Source organism: Choloepus didactylus, chromosome 5, assembly GCF_015220235.1.
Source record: "Choloepus didactylus isolate mChoDid1 chromosome 5, mChoDid1.pri, whole genome shotgun sequence".
In the NCBI taxonomy this organism is placed as follows: domain Eukaryota; kingdom Metazoa; phylum Chordata; class Mammalia; order Pilosa; family Megalonychidae; genus Choloepus; species Choloepus didactylus.
The window spans coordinates 62,608,866-62,628,386 of NC_051311.1; the positions used below are offsets into that span (position 1 = coordinate 62,608,866).

The following is a 19,521-nucleotide window of genomic DNA, read 5'->3' on the forward strand; positions in this document are numbered from 1 at the left end:
TAACAAATATACACACAAAAGGAAAGAAGGGAATCAAAATGGCCCACTGCAAAATAACAACTAAATATTAAAAAGTAACTATGGAGTAATTAAGAAACAAACATATAAGACATACAGAAAACAAATAGCTAAATGGCAGAAGTAAATCCTTCCTTATCAGTAATCATTTTAAACATAAAAGGGGAGATTAGCAGAATGTATATTTTATTTTATTTTTTTTTGGATTTCGTTTTTTTTAATTCGTTTTTATTGAGATATATTCACATACCATGCAGTCATACAAAGTGTACATTCAGTTGTTCACAGTACCATTATATAGTTGTGCGTTCATCACCAAAATTAATTTTTGAATATTTTCATTACCACACACAAAAATAATAAAAATAAAAATTAAAGTGAAAAGGAACAATTGAAGTAAAAAAAAAAAAACTTATGGGATGCAGTGAAGGCCATATTGAGGGGGAAATTTATAGCTCTAAATGTATACATTAAAAAAATAAATGCATCTATTAAAAAGGAAGGAAGAGCTAAAATCAAAGAACTAATGGAACAACTGAAGAAGCTAGAAAAGCACGTAGAGGAAAATAACAAGGATTAAAGCAGAAATAAATGATATGGAGAACAAAAAAACAATAGACAGAATAAATAAAACCAAAAATTGGTTCTTTGAGAAGATCAACAAGATTGGCAAACCCTTAGCTAGACTGACAAGGTCAAAAAGAGACAAGACTCAAATAAAATAATAAATGAGGGGGGGACATTACTGGGGATCCTGAAGAAATTAAAAAACAATCATAAGAGGATACTATGAACAACTGTACGTCAACAAACTAGACAATTTAAAGGAAATGGATAATTTCCTGGAAACACATGAACAACACAGACTGACCAGAGAAGAAATAGAAGACCTCAACAAACCAATCACAAGTATAGAGATCCAGTCATCAAAAGGCTTCCTACAAATAAAAGCCTAGGGCCAGACGGCTTCACAGGGAATTTTACCAAACTGTGCAAAAATGACACCATTTCTACTCAAACTCTTTCAAAAAACTGAAGAAGATGGAACACTACCTAACTTATTTTATGAAGCCAACAGCACTCTAATACCAAAACCAGATATAAAGATGCTACAAGAAAAGATAACCACAGGCCAATCTCCCTAATGAATACAGATGCAAAAATTCTCAAAATACTTGCAAATCAAATCCAAAGACAAATTAAAAAAATCATACACTATGACCAACTGGGGTTCATCCCACGCATGCAAGCGTGGTCAACATAAAAAAAATCAATCAATAACAATAGCAACTAAAAAAATCCAGGAATAAACTTAATCAAGGATGTAAAAGACCTCTACACAGAAAATTATATAACTTTACTAAAAGAAATAAAAAAGGGACCTAAAGAGATGGAAAGATATTCTGTGTTCATGAATAGGAAGGCTAAACACTGTTAAGACGTCAAACCTACCCAAACTGCAAACTACACATTCAATGCAATACCAATCAAAATTCCAACAACCTACTTTGCAGACTTGGAAAAGCCAGTTATCAAATTTATTCGGAAGGGAAAGGGGCCTCGAATTGCTAAAAACATTCAAAAAAGAAAAATGAAGTGGGAAGACTTAACACTTCTGACTCTGACACCTACTATAAAGTCACAGTAGTCAAAACAGCATAGAATTGGCATATTGACCAATGTAACTGAATTAAGAATTCGAAAATAAGCCCCCAGATCTATGGTTGACTGATTTTTGATAAGGTCCCCAAATCCACTAAACTGGGACATAACAGTCTCTTCAAAAAATGAGGCTGGGAGAAGTGGATATCAAAATCCAAAAGAATGAAAGAGACCCCTACATTACACAAAAATTAACTCAAGGTGGATCAAAGACCTCAATATAAGCAATAGTATCATAAAACTCCTAGAAGATAATGTAGGGAAACATCTTCAAGACATAATATTAGGAGTTTGCTTCTTAGACCTTACACCCGAACCACAAGCAATGAAAGAAAAAATAGATAAATGGTAACTCCTCAAAATTAAAAACTTCTGTACCTCAAAGGAATTTGTCAAAAAGGTGAAGAGGTAGCCAAAACAATGGGAAAAAGTATTTGGAAACCACGTATCTGATAAGAGACTGACATCTTGCAAATATAAAGAAATCCTATAACTCAACAACAGCATAAACAACCCAATTATAAAATGGGCAAAAGATACGAAAAGACATTTCTCTGAGGAGGAAATACAAATTGCTAAAAGATACATGAAAAAAAAAAGTTCATCTTCATTAGCTATTAGGGAGATACAAATCAAGGTAACATCTCACACCAATAAAAATGGCTGCCATTAAACAAACAGGAAACTACAAATGCTGGAGAAGATGTGGAGAAATTGGAACTCTTATACATCGCGGATGGGACTGTACAAAGGCACAGTCACTGCAGAACACAGTTTGGCGGTTCCTCAGAAAACAAGCTATTGAGTTACCCTATGATCTGACGATTTCACAGCATCATTGTTCATAGCATTGTTCACAATTGCCAAGAAATGGAAACAATCCAAATGTCCTTCAACAGAAGAGTGGATAAACAAAATGTGATATATACATACAATGGAATACTATGCAGCAGTAAAAGGAATGAGGTTATGAAACATATGACAACATGGATGAAACTTAAAGACATAATGCTGAGTGAAATAAGCCAGACACAAAAGGATATATATTGTATTTATCACTAATGTGAACTCCACGAAAAATGTAAAATAAGTGTCTTATAATGTAGAACATAGGGGACCCAGAGATAGACAGAAGTTAGTGAAGGGTGAATGATAATCTAATATGTACAGATATGAAAATGAGGATAAACTTAATTGTATGGGAATTGTCAGGTGTGACTATAGCTTGTTAATGAGATTGTAAGTATCAGTGATGCACTGAAGGTGAACATGTTCGTAAATGGTTGTTTAAAGGCATATAATCTACAGAGCAGTACCACAAATCTAAATAAGTGTTAGCATGATATACTTAATGACACTGGTGCAGAAGGTTAACAACAGAGTGGTATATAGAAAAACTACCCATTACACATTAAAGACTATATCTAGTAGGAATATCTTACCAACACTACAATAACACTAGGGATGAATAATTAGCAGCTGATAAGAGCTTTTGGATATATTATGTTATCATAATTGTTTAAAGTTGAGAGTGATGATGATTGTACAACTAAGTGAAAATAATGTAAGAAACTGACTGTTTATCTTGGGAAAGAAAATATATTAAGAGCAATTAGGAACCTACTACTTAATAAATCAAGCCCTCTACTTGAGGCTTGCTCTTGCGAAACTTAGGGTTGTTAATGGGAGACTGAGCCCTCTTATAACTATGCCTAAGAGGCACCTCCAGGGAACCTCTTTTGTTGCTCAGATGTGGCCAATCTCCCTCTAAGCCCAACTCAGCAAATAAATTCATTAACCTCTCTTCCATGAGGGACAAGACTCCCAGGAGAATGAATCTCCCTGATGACGTGGGACATGATGCTGAGGAATGAGCTTGGCCCTGGCAGTGAGGGATTGAAAATGCCTACTTGACCAAAAGGGGGAAAAAAGAAAGGTAATAAGCTAAGGTCACAGTGGCAAAGAGATCCCAAATAGAGTTGAGAGGCTATCCTAGAGGTTTCTCTTATGCAAGCTCCAGCTAAACATCCCAAATGGCCACAATATGCCACACCCTTACCAAAAGTAGTCCCCAAATACATAGGTCCCTACCTGAGATTCTATAAAAGATTCACTCACTAAGTTTTATCTCTCAGAAACTTAAATCCACCAGGGTTTTCCTATACCAGACAAGTCCTAAAATCCAGAGGCAACAGCCCCTTTAAGAACAACAATCAGATGCAGCCCCTTTCCCCATACTGTCAACATTCCCTTTCAATATGAACAAGTTAGGGTGCTCACTGCCTGGACACCCCTGAAGATGGAAAAAGAGACTAAGTGAGAGGAAGGGATAGTAACAAACAAGATAAGATTTAACAAAGGTGTTTGAATACTGAGACTTTATATAAATATATATATATATATATATATATATATATATATTTAATGTTGAGGTGTTGGAACAGCTGTAAGGAGGTAAACAACATGGTAGAACTGTACCCTATAACATGCTTTGAAATTTGCTCTATAGCCACTTATTGAATTGTGCTTTGAAAGTCTTCACCTTTCTGCATGTACCCTATATTGCATAACAAGGAAAGAACTGAAACTGGAATTGTAACCCATAACAATTTTTGAAATTACCTATATAACTGTTTGTTGAGCTGTACACCGAAACTTAACACCTTTTTCGTATGTGTGTTATATTTTACAATAATGGAAATGGTTGATGTTGTGGAACTGTGACCCACGACATTCTTTGAAATTTGCTAACTACTTGTTAAATCGTTACTTTGAAAGTTATCACTGTTATGCATATGTGTTAAAGTTCACAATTTTAAAAATATATTAAAAAAGCCATTTAACTTTGTTTGTACCTCCTTATATATCCCAATTGAGGGCAGGGAGTTAATGTGGGCAGAACAGTGGAGAAATAGGCAAAAATCTGGAATATAAAAGTTTAAAAAACAACTATCATAAGGCTTAGTAAATTTTTCAGAATCCCTTTCAACAAATTCTTAGAATAATAGATGATCTTGAATCTGAAATCCATATTCCAAAGATGAACAGCCCTGTTGCATTTTAATTTTTCCAGAGATCTGATCAGTCTCTGGTTAGAAGAACAAAGAGGAAGATATAATGATGGCCTAAGGCACAAGGACAAAATGCAAATACCATAGTTTTAACATTATTAAATAGATACAAAATGCTTATAACCATACCAAGAATACAGTAAGCACTCAGTAAATGTCAGACATTAATATGCAAAAATCTAAGCAATTTCTGTTATTAATGTGAGATTATGTGCAATATAGTGCATAACTGATAATAACAAACAATGGGTTCTAGTTCTGAAATTGAGAGCCACTATATAAGATAAAGGAATTATCTGTAACCTTAAGGTTTAATAGAAGTTACTCAAAATAATCTGAACCTAGTGTCCCTTTGAGGGATATTGTTTATTTTTTCAATTTGTGTATGTTTATTGCTCTACTGAGGTTTCTGGTTTATAGTTTATTGTTCTACTGAGAATTGGTTCAGTTTTAGTTATTTTGTTTTCTTACTAAATTATACACTTAGTTGACATTTTTAATGTATACGAATTAATACACAGCATTTTCTTGTAATATTCAATCTATTCTTATCTGCAATTATAACTCATTTCTCGTATTTCTTTCATTTATAAGGCTGTATATGGTAAAATATCTTGTGGTTTTTACCTCTGTCTAGTCTATCCTTAAAACTATTTCTGTTTCATAGAGTCTCTATCTGTTTACATTCTGTGGTAGACGCCAGTTTCCTAAAACTTTTTTTTCAATTTTTTAGTGAGTAATTTTCGAAGGTATTTTTCTGAGTCTTCTAGATGAGTCTTTTTCATGGATTACATTATTTGTAGTAGTAGTAGTCGTATTGTTTTAAATTTTCAATACTGATGAAGGGAAGACACAGCCAGATCTCATGTTTGTTAACAGCATGACATTAAGGGCTGCCTGCCAGGTATCATTTTGAACTCAACGCTTCCTACCATATTCTTTTTTTTGTTGTTTAAAAAATGATTTTTATTTCAACTAGAAAGTTTGTACAGTGTGACACTTGAAGGAGTGAGCATGAGTATGTCAGTTACCCAGAAGCCCTGGAGGAAAGTGGGGGTCAATCCATCAAGTAATGGAGACAGAGAAGCAGATGAGTCCAGGCTATGGTGAGAGGAAAGGATAGGCAGGACCAACACTGACATACAAAGGTTCCTTGGCAGGAAGAAGAGAGGGGCTCTTCAAACTGGGATGGGTTTGCAGGCAGCCTTTAAAAGAGGAAGCCAAGAAATCACCAACAAGTAGGCAGTCCAGGGAGCATAAGAGACAGAGGGGCACAAAAGTGTACCCAGAAGATGGGAATGATTCTGGAAGGTCAAGGTAGGTTATTTCAGCTAGTCAAAGAATAAGGACTGTAATCATGATTTATTTGTCTTTACATAGCCAGATTCTAGCAAATACCCAGAACTGTCCTCAATTAATAGTGTACATGAATTTTGAATAAATCTATTCATAATATTTTTGTATTGTTTGGCTTTTTTTTAAATTTAATTTCATTGAGATTGTTCACATACCATAGAATTATCCAAAGATCCAAAGTGCACAATCAGTTGCCCACAGTACCATCATACAGCTGTACATCCATCACCACAATTTTTTTTTCAGTTTTGAGAACATTTTCATTACTCCAGAAAAGAAATAAAGACAAAAAAAGAAAATTCAAATCCTCCCATTCCCCTAACCACCCCACTCCATTACTGACTCATAGTATTGGTATAGTACATCTGTTACTATTGATGAAAGAATGTTAAAATACTACTAACTACAGTACATAGTTTGCAACAGGTATATATTTTTTCCCTATATATCCCTCTATTATTAACTTCTAGTTACAGTGTCATACATTTGTTCTAGTTCATGAAAGAAATTTCAAATATTTGTAGTTAATCACAGACATTGTCCACCACAAGATTCAGTTTTATACATTCCCATCTTTTAACCTCCAACTTTCCTTCTGGTGACATACAAGACTCTAAGCTTCCCCTTCCCACCACATTCACACACTTTTCAGCACTGTTAGTTATTCTCACAATAACATGCTACCGTTGCTTCTGTCCATTTCCGAACACTTAAGTTCAATCTACTTGAACATTCTGCTCATAATAAGCAACTGCTCCCCATTCTTTAACCTCGTTCTATATCCTGGTAACTTAGATTTCATGGCTATGAGGTTATATGTTATAATTAGTTCATATCAGTGAGACCATGCAATATTTGTCCTTATGTGTCTGACTTATACGACTCAATGTAGTGCCCTCAAGGCTTTTTCATCAACCAGTTTTTTTTTTAAAAGACTGTTTTGTTCACCCACCATACTTTCTGTCCTAAGTAAACAATCGATGATTCTCTGTACAGTCATATATTTATGTATTCACCACCATCACTACTATCTATATAAGGACATCTCCATTTCTTCCACAAAGAAGGAGGAAGAGTCAAAGAAGGTAGAGACAAAAGAGAAAGAAAAAGAAAGAGAAAAAACAAAAACAAAAACATGACAGCTAAAAAGGAAAGATAGAGTTAACCTAAAGTAGAATAAAAGAGTCAGACAACATCACCAATGCCAAGAGTCCCATACCCCTCCTTTACGTCCCCCTCTTAAAGGCATTTAGCTTTGGTATATTGCCTTTGTTACATTAAAGGAAGCATAATACAATATTTCTGTTAACTATAGTCTCTAGTTTGCTTTGATTGTATTTTTTCCCCAATACCACCCTATTTTTAACACCTTGCAAGGTTGACATTCATTTGTTAGCCCTCAAGTAAAAACGTTTATACATTTTATCACAATTGTTGAGCATTCTAGGTTTCACTGAGTTACACAGTCCCAGTCTTTATCTTTCCTCTTTCCTTCTGGTGTCCCACATGCTCTTAACCCTTCTCTTTCAACCATACTCAGTCATCTTTGTTTGGTGTACTTACATTGCTGTGTTACCATCACCCAAAATTGTGTTCCAAACTTCTCACTCCTGTCTTGTCCTATCTGTCTGTAGTTTTCCCTTTAGTGTTTCCTGTAGCACAGGTATCTTGTTCACAAACTCTCTCATTGTCTGTTTGTCACAGAATATTTTAAACTCTCCCTCATATTTGAAGGACAGTTTCGCTGGATATAGGGTTCTTGGTTGGCAGTTTTTCTCTTTCAGTATCTTAAATGTATCACACCACTTCCTTCTTGCTTCCATGGTTTCTACTGAGAAATCCGCACATAGTCTTATCAAGCTTCCTTTGTATGTGATGGATCACTTTTCTCTTGCTGCTTTCAGGATTCTCTCTTTGTCTTTGACGTTTGATAATCTGATTATTAAGTGTCTTGGTGTAGGCCTATTCAGATCTATTCTGTTTGGGGTATGCTGCACTTCTTGGATCTGTAATTTTATGCCCTTCATAAGAGATGGGAAATTTTCGTTATTTCCTCTATTATTGCTTCTGCCCCTTTTCCCTTCTCTTCTCCTTCTGGCACACCAATGACACGTCCATTCATGCATTTCATGTTGTCATTCAACTCCCTGAGACATTGCTCATATTTTTCCATTCTTTTCCCTATCTGTTCTTTCGTGTATAGGATTTCAGGTGTCTCTGTTCTTCAGTTCCTGAGTGTTTTCTTCTGCCTCTTCAGATCTGCTGTTGTAGGTCTCCATTGTGTTTTTCATCTCTTGTGTTGTGCCTTTCATTTCCATAGATTCTGCCAGTTATTTTTCAAATTCCTGATTTCTATCTTATGTTTGCCCAGTGTTTTCTTTATAGCCTTCATCTCTTTTGTTATATCTACCCCGAACTCACTGATTTGGTTTTGATTTGATTTAGCATATCTCTTTGAAAATCTTTAATACATTGTTTCATTAAAGTGAAACAATATCTCAACTGTATCTTGATTGAGGTGTAAGTTTGTTCCTTTGACTGGGCCATATCTTTGTTTTTCCTAGTATAGGTTGTAGTTTTCTGTTGTCTAGGCATCTGGTTTCCTTGGTTACCCCAGTCTGATTTTCCCAGACTAGAATGGGTTCAGATCTCAGAATGGGGTTATATTCAGGATGTATCTTAGAAGAATGACAGACTTTCCTGTGAGGTCTCCAGTCGCTGTGCTTTTCCTAGCATGCCCAGCAGGTGGCACCTGTCAGCCTGTCGCTCCCAACTGGTGTAAGGGAGATGGGCCACTTCAGTTTCTGTTTTGGCTGTTTTCTCCCAGGCTCTGGGGTCTGGTTCTGAAGGGAAAGCTGGGCCCCACCGCCTTACTCTTAGGGAAGATACACCCCCTAGGGAGTTATCATCTGCATTTGAATTGTGGTCTCTCTGACTCTCTCTGTCTCCACCCCTATCTGGGTCAGAGCGACTGTGAACTGAAAATGGCTGAGGCTCTCTCTATTGAGCCCCTCAGGTTGAGAGAGAGAAAAAGGGACAGAAAATCCCCTTTTAGAGCCAGTACATGGCCCCCCAGTTTCACTCATTGGCCAGAGGTAACACCTGGTCTTCTGGGCTCCCCCTCCCAGGACCGATGAGTCTTCTGGTTCTTTAAGGTGAGCTGTCACTAAAAGCCTCTGTTTGCTTGTTGGGGGTTTGTAGCTTGTATTCAGCAGTCGGCATTTGTTAATTAAAACCTCAGTTGGAGCTCGGTTGCGCTATATTCATTTTCTGGGAGAGTGCTGCTCTCTACCACAGTGAGTTTCTGCAGCTAAGCCTGCCATGGGGGGGAGGGGGCTCTGGCACAATTCCGCAGTTTTTACTTACAGATTTTATTCTGTGATCTCAGGCATTCCTCCCAATCCAGGTTGGTGTACGATGTGTGGACAGTCATGGTTGTCCCCCAGCAGTTATTCCAAATTATTTACTAGTTGTTCCTGGTTGTTCATTAGTTATTCCAGGGGATTAACTAAATACCACTCCTCTCTATGCCACCATCTTGCCATCCTCCCTCCCTACCATATTCTTTTAAGGAAAGATCCTAATAAGCATCCTAATACAGGAAGTTTTGAGAAAACTCAAACATAAAAAGTTAAGAAATAATCACAATATTTCTTGGATAGGAGGATGGTGTTTAAAAAAAACACAATGTAACAAATAAAATCATCAATTGATATTAATTCTGAACTTTTGGAATGTCTACAGTCAACATGGGAGAAATCTCATAAATATCATGTTAGACAAATTTCAACCTAATAAAAACAAAATGCAGTTTAAATCTGGGCAGATAATTATTCTATTAATGATTCAAAGTTATTTTGGCCAAAATAAAAAAAAGAGTAGTTCACATCGTTTAAGCATGTAAGGGCAAAATACTGTTTGTATAAAGTTAGCTATGGATTGTTACGTAATCAAAATAGTCAAATACATTTCAAAATTGAAACAGAGTGTTAAATCAATTCTTTGAAGAAATGCAAAAGAGAGATTTAAAATATGCTACTCAAATATAACCCAAATATCAGTGATCAATACAATGCTCCCAGGTTTGCCTCCTCATGAAATTTACACTTTAGAATTATCTACCATTTTGTTTCTAACAGAATCACTATTCTTACAAAATACTTCCTTGGTTTCCTAACAAACATAATAGCATTTTTTTTTCCCATTAATTGATCCTTAATCATTTTGGTCTGCATAAAGCAGTTTGAAAACTAGGCCCTGTTTCCACCCCTAGATGAGGAGAGTGTAAAGGTGATAACTATTGTGATAGAGAAAGGATCAGCATGTGAACAGCACACAGAAAACAAAGAGTATCTGACAGCACAACTCATTTCTGACTCTTACCACATTCTCCAAAGGTGCTGCACCAAACACTTTAAAGACAGGGTTGGGTTTGGAGGGTGAGATACAGAGGACAATAGCTTGCTGTCCCACTCGCGTAGTATATTCATCTAACGTGGCTCGAAGTTTCCTGAATCAGAGTGTGAAAAAAGCATAAAAACAGTTAAAGAAGATAAAAATTATAGTGTTAATGACATAAATAAAAGTTACTTTGACTTCAGACAATTTATTTTGATTAGATATGTTTTCTTTTACACTAAATGTGAAGAAAGGAGTGTGAGATTTGATATCTTGTTTGGCAGAAATATGTACATACCCTTCTTTGAAAGACCGATAATCAAGTCTTTGAACCCAGAAGTATTGTCCTTTCCAATCTGAGCCACCCCAAAGGGGTTTTCTTTTACTGCTACTTATAATAATAAAGATTATTGCTGAGATGTCATCATATAGACTTTATTATATTATCTCCATGCTTAATGAAGGGGGCTCAAATGACTTGCTTCTAACTTCTTCAATTGATATAGTCAGTACTGATGTCTCATGGATGTAATTTTATCTAAAAATACTAGTTTAAAAATGTTGTCGCTTCTTGGTGTTCATTTGGTATTAACAATATCTAATTCTCAGTCCTGCAGTATCTTTCAAATGAGGATGGGGTGAAAATATATTTTTCAAGTGTATCAATACTAGATGAAATAGAAACACTGCGCTTTCCCTCAGAAATCATAGATTATTTTAAACTTCGATGTCTCATAATTCTTCTGGGAATATAGTCTATCTTTTTGCATGCTGAAAGTTATTATTAAGTAGTTTCCAGGGTTTTCCTCCTTAAGTAACATCACTTCAGCTTCTTAAAATCTCCTTTTTATGTCCTTAATATAGACTGTATTTTCCAGCCTTTGTTACATATCATTTACATGGACTGGCCCTCCATTCATATAAAATATTCCAATAAAAATCTGGAAATTTTGGATATAGTATTTAAAACAGTACAAGGAAAAACTTAGGCAACATTTTCCAAGTTTTCAATGTACTACATACCTGAGTAATATTTCTATTGCAACCTACAAACCCTTGAGAAGAAATAAAAAGGAGCAAAGGATCAAGGAATTCTGGTGGAATTCCTTGATGGAATGATCTATATTCACTGTCTCCAATTCCTCTCTCCCCATTCTCTCTTGAAGATACTACCATCTTAACCTCTCCTTTAAAAATACTTTTGTCAAGTTCAATCACGACCTCAATGATGCGAAATCTAATGGTCAATTTGCATGTTATTTAACCTGTCAGCAGCATTTGACAGAGCCAATCACAAGCCCTTTTCTAAACACTTTTTACACTTGGCTTCTGGGACACCCCTATCTCTTGGTCATCTCTTAGATTCCTTTGCTGCTTCCTCCTCATCTCTCCCACCTCTAAAAGGTGGAGTGCTTTCAGGCCTCAGCTCACACACATTCCCCAGGCAAGGTCATCCAATCACATAGTTTTAAATGCTATCTAAATGCTTACAGTATCTCTGAGAGCTCTCCTTTGACCCATATATCCAACTGCATGTTCTGTATCTCCACTTAGTGGCTAAGAGGATCACAAACTTACATGTCCAAAACCAAATTCCTGACTCTGCTCTATCCTCACTCCCATATCTCCAGTAAGTGTCATCTCAATCCTTTCATGAATTAGACCAAAATCTTGTGCCACCCTTCACTACTCTTTTTCTCTCATAACCCACATCTGATCCCTCAACAAATCAGGCTGTGTTCACTTTTGAAATATACCCAGAGTCTGACTTTCTTACAACCACTGCTGCTGCCACATTGGTTTTAGGCACTATCATTTCTGGCCTGAATTATTACAATAAACTCCTCATTGGTTGCCCTGCTTCCATCTTTATTCCTCCAGAATCTATTCTCCAAACAGTAACCTGAGTGCTCCTTTCAGAAAATAAGCCAGATCAAAACACTGCTATAGTTAAAAGCCTGCAGTGACGTCCCACCTCACTCAGAGTTAAAGTCCAAGTGCTTCTATAGGACTAGAAGACCCCATGATGTGGCTCTCCACGTCAACTCTGACCTCATCTGCTCTCATTCACTCCCCCACTGCTCCTCAAACATGACCACCATGTTACCACCTGAGTTTCACTCTTGCTATTCTCTCTGTCGGAACACTTTTCCTCTAGACATCGCATGGTTGCTCTCTCACTTCCATGTCTCTGTTCAAAGATCTCCTCATCAAAGAGGATTTCCCTCCACTCCTCTGACATTCCCAGTTTCTGTATTCCACTTTATTTTTTTCCCTAGCACTTATCACCACCTGACATACTACATATTTGTTAATTTTCTTTCTCTTTCAAGTAGAATATAAGCTCTTTTCAGGGCTATATTTTGTTTACTGTTGTATCCCTATTCCCAGAACAATGCCTGGCACATAGTAGGCATACAAATTTTCTCTGAATGGATGTGATATTATATATCTGTAAATCATATTTCTATGTTTTCTTTTATTTAATTTTGTAAGATTACTTTAAAGTTTAATTTTGTCATCAAGGACTCCAGCTTGCTGTCTCTCATGAACCTCACAGTGTGTGTTCTAATTCTGCCATCCACACAGAGCATATGAGGAATAGCAATGATATGGATAAAGGAACCCTTACCGAAGCAAGCGTGTTTGTTGTCTCTTCCGGATAGAGGGATTAGACTCAAACACATGAGGCCGTTTTCGTTTCTTTCCTGTTGCCACAGCAGCAGCAGCAGCCATTCCCACCGGACCTGAAATAATAATAAATGTGCTGAGATTAGGCAGAAGCCTGTTAATGGTACAAGACAGAAAACAGTTAAAGGCACGAAAAGGTAGTATTTCTTTCTTATACACTCTCAATAAATACAGAATGTTCATGATATTATCAACATATTTCTCTACTGTTTAACATAAATCATATTTTAATTTACCAATGAAACTTACAATGAATCTTTTTAAACAGTAAATGACATACCTCTGTACCACACACCAGCATGAATTTTGTAAAATGTTGTTTTTTGTTGTTTTTGTTTTGCCAACATGCCATACTGTTAAGGCAATATTCTCAGAGGTGCTAGGCAAAATTGTAGCATTGAGAAAAAGAGCTAGCCAAGCTTAAAAAATTACAGATTTCCAATTTCATTGCCATCCCTGTGCTCCTCTTTCCATTACTCTACGATATTGCCAAGTTAAGAAAGGCAGAGATAATCACTCACACCAGGAATTCCAATAACAACAACTATAAAAAGAATATCTGGAAGAAGACCATCTTAATTAGAAAACTTTTTCTGGAATATCTGGGAATTGTTCCAAAAATGGACATGTTCACCACAAGGTTAAGTTGATGAAAACGTCCTGGCAAGAAAGAGAAGAAAACTTTCCTACTCTAAGGAGAAAATGCTAATAAAAATTTATCTAGCTTATGACTCCCGAGGATGAATCTGGACCCGACATCGTGGGATTGAGAACATCTTCTTGACCAAAAGGGAGACATGAAATGAAACAAAATAAAGTTTCAGTGGCTGAGAGATTCCAAATAGACTTGAGAGGTCACTCGGGTGGGCACTCTTACACACTGTATAGATAACCCTTTTTAGATTTTAAGGTACTGAAACCTAGAAGTAAATACCTGAAACTATCAAACTGCAACCCAGTAGCCCTGACTCTTGAAGACGATTGTACAACAATGTAGCTTACAAGGGTGACAGTGTGATTGTGAAAGCCTTGTGGATCACATTCCCTTAATCCAGTGTATCAATGGATGAGTAGAAAAATGGGGAGAAAAACTAAATGAAAAATAGGGTGGGGGGGGTGATTTGGGTGTTCTTTTTTACTTTTATTCTTATTTTTACTTTTTTTGGTATAAGGAAAATGTTAAAAAAACACATTAGGGTGATGAATGCGCAACTATATGATGGTACTGCGAACAGCTGACTGTACAACATGCATGATCGCATGATATGTGAATATATCTCAATAAAACTGAATTTAAAAAGAAGTTTACCTGGCTTGCCCCTAAATCTAACTGCTGAAATGTAGAGAAGGCCCTGAGGAACTGTTGGAGTCTCGGATTCCTAGGATCTCAACATAGCAGCAGCATTCCTCTTTTTTTAAAAAAAACTGACATTCCACCTTCATCCTTATTTGCAAACCCTGTAAAAGGCTTAAGCGGAAATTAAGTTTAATTTATACTCGCATATATGTTCTAAGCAGCTCAATTAAAAAAAGCCTCCCTGAAAATGAGCCTCCCTATATGTTATTTAGTAGCACAATCAGTCTGACTTAAATAAGACCCTCTAAAGAGCCCCAAAGCTAGTAAAAAAGTAAATGATTGCTTTTTACTTTCTCTTCCAACATACACAATCAGTAGGAGAAAAAAATCTTATTGTTTCATTTTATTTTTCCCAATATTTTATTATGAAAACTTTCAAACATACAGCAAAGTTAAAAGAATTTTACAGTGAACATCTATATACCCACCACCTAGATTCAACCATTAACATTTTATTATACTTAATTTATCACATATCTTTCTATCCATTCATCAATCCATTTTATTTTTTAAATGCTTTTCAAATTAAACTGTAGGAATGAGTATGATCCCTCTAAATACTTCAGCAAGAATATTATTAACTAGAGTTCAATATTCATTTATAATTATTTTCTTTGGAAGTAAAATCTACATACATTGAAATGCCCAAATCTTAAGTGTACATTCGCTGAATCTAGAAAAATATATATCCCTGTGAAACCTAATCCCCTATCAAGATATATAACAATACCATCACCCCAGAATGTAATGTTCCCTCATGGACCTTCCCAGTTAGTTACCACTCCTGCCTCCGAAAGGTATCCACTATTCTTATTTTTTTCACCCTACATTAGACTATTCTAGAAGTTCATATAAATGGAATCATACAATCTATACTCTTTTGTGTAAGGCTTCTTTCACTTAACATAATGTTTTTGACATTTATCCATGTTACCGTATGTATCAGTAGCTTATTCCTTTTAACTGCAGAGTAATATTACACTGTATGAATAAACCAGTTTGTTGTTTATTGTCCTATTGATGGATATTTGGGCAATTTCTAGTTTTAGCCTATTAGGAATGAAGCTGCTTATGAACATCTTTGTACAAGGCTTTTTAAAGACACTTGTTTTCATTTCTCTTGGGTAAACACTAAGAAGCAGTCATAGGGTAGGAGTATGTGTAACCCTAGAAGAAACTGCCAGCCCTTCCTCCAAAGTGACTGTACCGTTTTACACTCCTACCAACAATGCATGCAAGTTCCAGTTGCTCTACCTCCTCACCAACATTTGGTATTACAGCTATTTTGATGAGTGGAAGCATTTTATTTCAACATATTTTCCTTAGCTCAGACAGTACATTATAATTTAGAACAAAAAAGCACAGCAGAAGTGCAATTTTAAGATGAAGAAATAAGATCTTTCTGCCACCTCTCAGAAATCCCAACCTCCTCAAAAAAAAAAAAAGACCAAGAAACAGAAACTCCATCTTAATCTTTGATAAATCTAAGAAATACCTGAAACCCCAAACCATAATATATGAAGACAGAAAACATATGAAGGAAGTTACCAACTTAGCATGAGTGGAAAAAACAAACACAGAGGGACTACCTTAGCAAGACAGAAGAGGACAGATCTTCCTTAACCAGGTATAGGGGGATCCATGAAAAGATTTTCATGAAATTTCATGAGATTTCAGAGCAATCTGATGTTTATGGTTAAACATTGAAAGCATTCCCTTTAAAAACCTTTAAAGGAACTAAATAGAGACACTATCACCTCTTCTATTCAACATTTTACTGGAGGTTCCAGCCAAATGCAGTAAGACAATAAAAGAAATAAATGATATAAAAATTTAAAAGGGATAAAGCAGTGTCATTATTCACAGATCATTTGCTTGTAAATCAGAATCCAGATAATTATAGGCAAAGTATCAGAACTGTAAAAAGTAGTTAGCAAGACTGTTGGATACAATATTAACATGCAAAAATGCAACTGCATCCTCATGTATCAGCAACAAACTAGAAAGCATTTTTTTAATATGCTATTTACAACATTAAAAATATATAAGAAACCTTGACATAAATCTAACAAAAGATAGACATGACCTTCATAGGGAAAAGGTATAACTTTATTAAAAGAATAAAAGAATACTTAAGTTAATAGAAGGATACTCTATGTGCTCCTGCAATATTATTTTAAAAATTCAATGCAATTCAAATAAAATTTCAGCATGGGTTTTTGTGGAACTTGATAAGCTGGAAATTCCATGAAATTTTAATGGAAGCAAAATGGCCCAAAATAGGCAGAATAATTTGAAGATGTTAAGATTGGGGGGGGGGGGGGGGTGTTCATCCTACCAGATGCCAGTACTTATGACCTAAATGTAAAAACAACAAGAAAAAACAACAAAAAAAACACTTTATAACCTCTAAAATAAACTACTGGAGACCATTTTATAAACTTGAGGTTAAGGAGAATTCTTTAAACAAGGCCCCAAAAGGATAAACAATAAGGTAAAAGTTTGATGAATTTCACTATAATATGAATTAAAACCTTATGGACAAAAAGAGATAAATAATTGGGGCAGAGGGAACAATCTGGGAGAAGATAATTGCCATGCATATTACTGAAAAAGAAAGAGTATAAAAACGTACCAAATCATTAAGAAAAAAAAAAAAAGACAAGCAACTAAGTTGGGAAACCAGCAAAGATTTAAAACAGGAAATATGAAAAAAGGAAAACTGAATAGCCAATGAAGATCTGAAATCATGGTCTATCCTGCTCCACAACACTGGCTGGCATCCCTAGCTAAGAGAAATGCAAATTAAGCCAACAGTGAGATACTATTTCATATCCATCGGACTGACAAAATGAGAAAAGATTGATAATATAAAGTGCTGGTGAGGATGAGAAGCAACAGGCACTCCAGTATACTGCTTGTGGGGAGGTAAATTAATACCATTTAGAAAGACATTTGGCAATATCTAGTAAAGTTGAAAATGCTCCTGGAAAGAGGGGTATCCCTATATGGAGTCATTATATATCTCAGAGTGTTTCTTCAGTAGTTTATGAATATTAGTATGTATGAACTTTTTGGAGCAAAGATTCCTATCCTAACCTTTTCCTTGACATGTGGTGACTTGATTCTTGATTGAACTTTTAAATTGTGATATAAAGCAAAGCTCATAATCCTTTTCCTTCTATGATGATCAATTTTACTAAAAGCAGGGGGAAACCTAAGAATCAACAAAACACCAGCTGAATTAGTTGGCAGTTAGGCCTTTGGGGTGGGGAGGGTGGGAGCAGTGAACGTACAATGGTATTGAGAAGAATTAATCTACAATATGCACGGGTCAGGGAGTAACTCTGCTACAGCCTGAATCACATACTCATTGTTGTAAAGAAATTTTAAAAATATATGGAAAAATTACAATGAATCCAGAAAAGAGCTCCAAATATTATTAAAAGAATGGAAAACAGAAGACAAGGCTAAATGCAACTTCATTCATGAAACCAATTACTTAAAAGATTTTCATAAGAAATTTTCTGTTTTTGATGTGCAGAAGCTAAAATTAAAAATTTAATTTAAAACAAATCATTTATGTTAACACACAAGGAAAAACTTTCTGATGATCATTACATAAAAACTTTAATGCTATTGAAGGAAATCATTGACTTCAGTGAAATTTTTAAGAAATAGATGTTTTATTTTTAAGTAATACTCCCCACCCCCAAGAAAAATGTAGTACATGCTCAATATAGAAATCTAAGGAAAAGGGGGCTGGAGAACAGTACTTCATGTCCCAGGTACTTTAAGTATTTAGTGGCTGAACAAATCACCTATTTTCAAGCCCCATCAGGATACAGCCTAAGTCTATAGACTGCTCCCTTCCCTGTATAACTTTTTTTCTCCCAGGGCATGTCGGTTGATCAATCTCTCCCCACAGTTAGCACCAGTCCACACAAAAATCTATTGGCTAATTATATAAATGGCATCTGTGCTGAGCACTGAAGCCCATTCAGTCCTGAGGAAAGAAGGAAGGTTGTGCACAAAAATAAAGGAAAATTTCTAAAAGAGTAGATCCAACTTTCAACACACAGGTTATAATTTATATTTGCTGGACAAATTACCAAAATGTCACCATCAAGGTACTAATTATGTCTACAGACTATGTGAACCTTTCTCCACTTGTTTGTGACCCTAAAGAAAATCCAAGGAATAAAACTCAATTTTGCTTAACAGGAATTAAGACCTCTAAAATTCTTGTTGGTGATTAAGACTGAAAAGGGTTGACTATCTTGAAGCACTGTTACTGTTTTTATTATCTGCAGATTTCATTTAGTTGTACAACTGCTATAAGGCTTTTATATTTATCTTCTTGACCAAAAGCGGGGTGTGAAAGGAAATGAAATAAGCTTCAGTGGCAGAGAGATTCCAAAAGGAGCCGAGAGGTCACTCCGGTGGGCACTCTTACGCACAATTTAGACAACCCTTTTTAGGTTCTGAAGAATTGGGGTAGCTGGTGGTGGATACCTGAAACTATCAAACTACAACCCAGAACCCATGAATCTCAAAGACAATTGTATAAAAATGTAGCTTATGAGGGGTGACAATGGGATTGGGAAAGCCATAAGGACCACACTCCACTTTGTCTAATTTATGGATGGATGAGTAGAAAAATAGGGGAAGGAAACAAAGAAACAAACAAAGATACCCAGTGTTCTTTTTTACTTCAATTGCTCTTTTCACTTTAATTATTCTTCTTGTTATTTTTGTGTGTGTGCTAATGAAGGTGTCAGGGATTGATTTAGGTGATGAATGTACAACTATGTAATGGTACTGTGAACAATCAAATGTATGATTTGTTTTGTATGAGTGTGTGGTATGTGAATATAGCTCAATAAAATGAAGACAAAAAAATAAAACATATTTAGATATTTAAAAAAAAGAAAATTAACATTAATCAGGCACTGTCTGGGCTGCAGA

The 19,521-nt window shown here is 35.6% G+C and overlaps 1 protein-coding gene across 6 annotated transcripts in view; it reads right to left on the bottom strand.

Moving 5' to 3' along the window:
* Positions 1–19,521, bottom strand: part of NRF1 (nuclear respiratory factor 1) — a 149,203-nt gene that overhangs the window by 82,862 nt on the left and 46,820 nt on the right. For all 6 annotated transcript variants that reach the window (XR_005216961.1, XM_037836170.1, XM_037836172.1 and 3 more), the window contains exons 3-4: positions 13,138–13,252; positions 10,491–10,617 (exon numbers count right to left, since the gene is read on the bottom strand). Coding sequence is in view for 5 of the 6 variants with exons in the window: in XM_037836170.1 (XP_037692098.1) it covers positions 10,491–10,617; positions 13,138–13,252 (242 nt within the window). In the remaining variant the exon portion in view is untranslated. The remainder of the gene's footprint in view (positions 1–10,490; positions 10,618–13,137; positions 13,253–19,521) is intronic.